This window comes from Arachis ipaensis, chromosome B09, assembly GCF_000816755.2.
Source record: "Arachis ipaensis cultivar K30076 chromosome B09, Araip1.1, whole genome shotgun sequence".
NCBI classification, from domain to species: domain Eukaryota; kingdom Viridiplantae; phylum Streptophyta; class Magnoliopsida; order Fabales; family Fabaceae; genus Arachis; species Arachis ipaensis.
Genome location: NC_029793.2, coordinates 1,254,076 through 1,255,047, shown reverse-complemented (window position 1 = coordinate 1,255,047; position 972 = coordinate 1,254,076). Strand labels below are relative to the sequence as shown.

Below are 972 nucleotides of genomic sequence, written 5' to 3'. Positions count from 1 at the left end.
AACATAAAACCAAAAAGCCGAATAAAGGAAGGAAGGACTCGTCAGTTTCCTAAGGGTGGTGGCAACAACTCTTCCGGCGATGGTGGCACTTCCCGTGGCTCATCAGGAACAAGCCCCTCTGGTAGTTCCGGCGGCGCAAAGAAAACATCTGGTGGTTGATCCGGCATGGTAAAAGCCGGTGGTGTCTCCGGCATGGTAAAAGCCGGTGGTTGATCCGGCATGGTAAAAGCCGGTGGTTGATCCGGCATAGTAAAAGTCGGTGGTTGATCCGGAAGCTCTGGAACCAAAGGTGGTGGCAACAAAATATCCGGTGAAGGTGTTGAAAAAAATGGTGTTGGTTCTTGAGGGTTACCTGGATATTCCGGTGAAGGAATGACAATATCTGGAACAGTTGGTGTTGGTGTTGATAGAAATGGAGGTGATGAGGAGAATGGATCAATGGGTGGCGGCAGCACCGGAAGCTGCGGTGGCAACTCCGTTGGTGGTGTCCAAAACGTGGGGACAAGTGGCGGCGGAAGTAGAAAGGTGTCTGGAGGAGAAGGGTTGATGGGGACAAGTGGCGGTGGAAGTAGAAAGGCGACTGGAGGAGAAGGGTTGGTGATGAAGGGGTTTGGAGGTGATAGCCATGGAAATGATGGTTGTGTGGGAGGATCAAGGGCAATTGGCATTGGAGGTGGAATTACTAGCGGTGGTAGTGTGGGGAATGGCAATGGTGGCGGCGGCGATGGGACTAGCGGTGGAGCCGGTGGTAATGGTAGTGGTGGGGATGGTGTTGGTGATGGAGTTGGTAATGGACAACAAGGTATAATAATTGGTGGCAATGGACAACAAGGAGCAGCAGGTGGTGGTGATGGTGGTGGTGGTGGTGGTGGACATGCAATAATAATAATAGGCTTAGGGGGTGGTGATGATGGCGGCAATGGTGGAGGTGGCGATGGCGGCAATGGTGGCAGTGGAGAAGGTGGTAATGGT

At 52.7% G+C, this 972-nt stretch overlaps 1 protein-coding gene across 1 annotated transcript in view; it reads left to right on the top strand.

Moving 5' to 3' along the window:
- The window catches only part of LOC110266837 (acanthoscurrin-2-like), a 1,375-nt gene continuing 409 nt past the window's right edge, over positions 7-972 (top strand). The window contains exons 1-2 of the mRNA XM_021111871.1: positions 7-542; positions 594-972. The exon at positions 594-972 is cut by the window's right edge and continues 409 nt beyond it. Of these exons, the coding sequence (XP_020967530.1) occupies positions 373-542; positions 594-972 (549 nt within the window). The 5' untranslated portion in view covers positions 7-372. The remainder of the gene's footprint in view (positions 543-593) is intronic.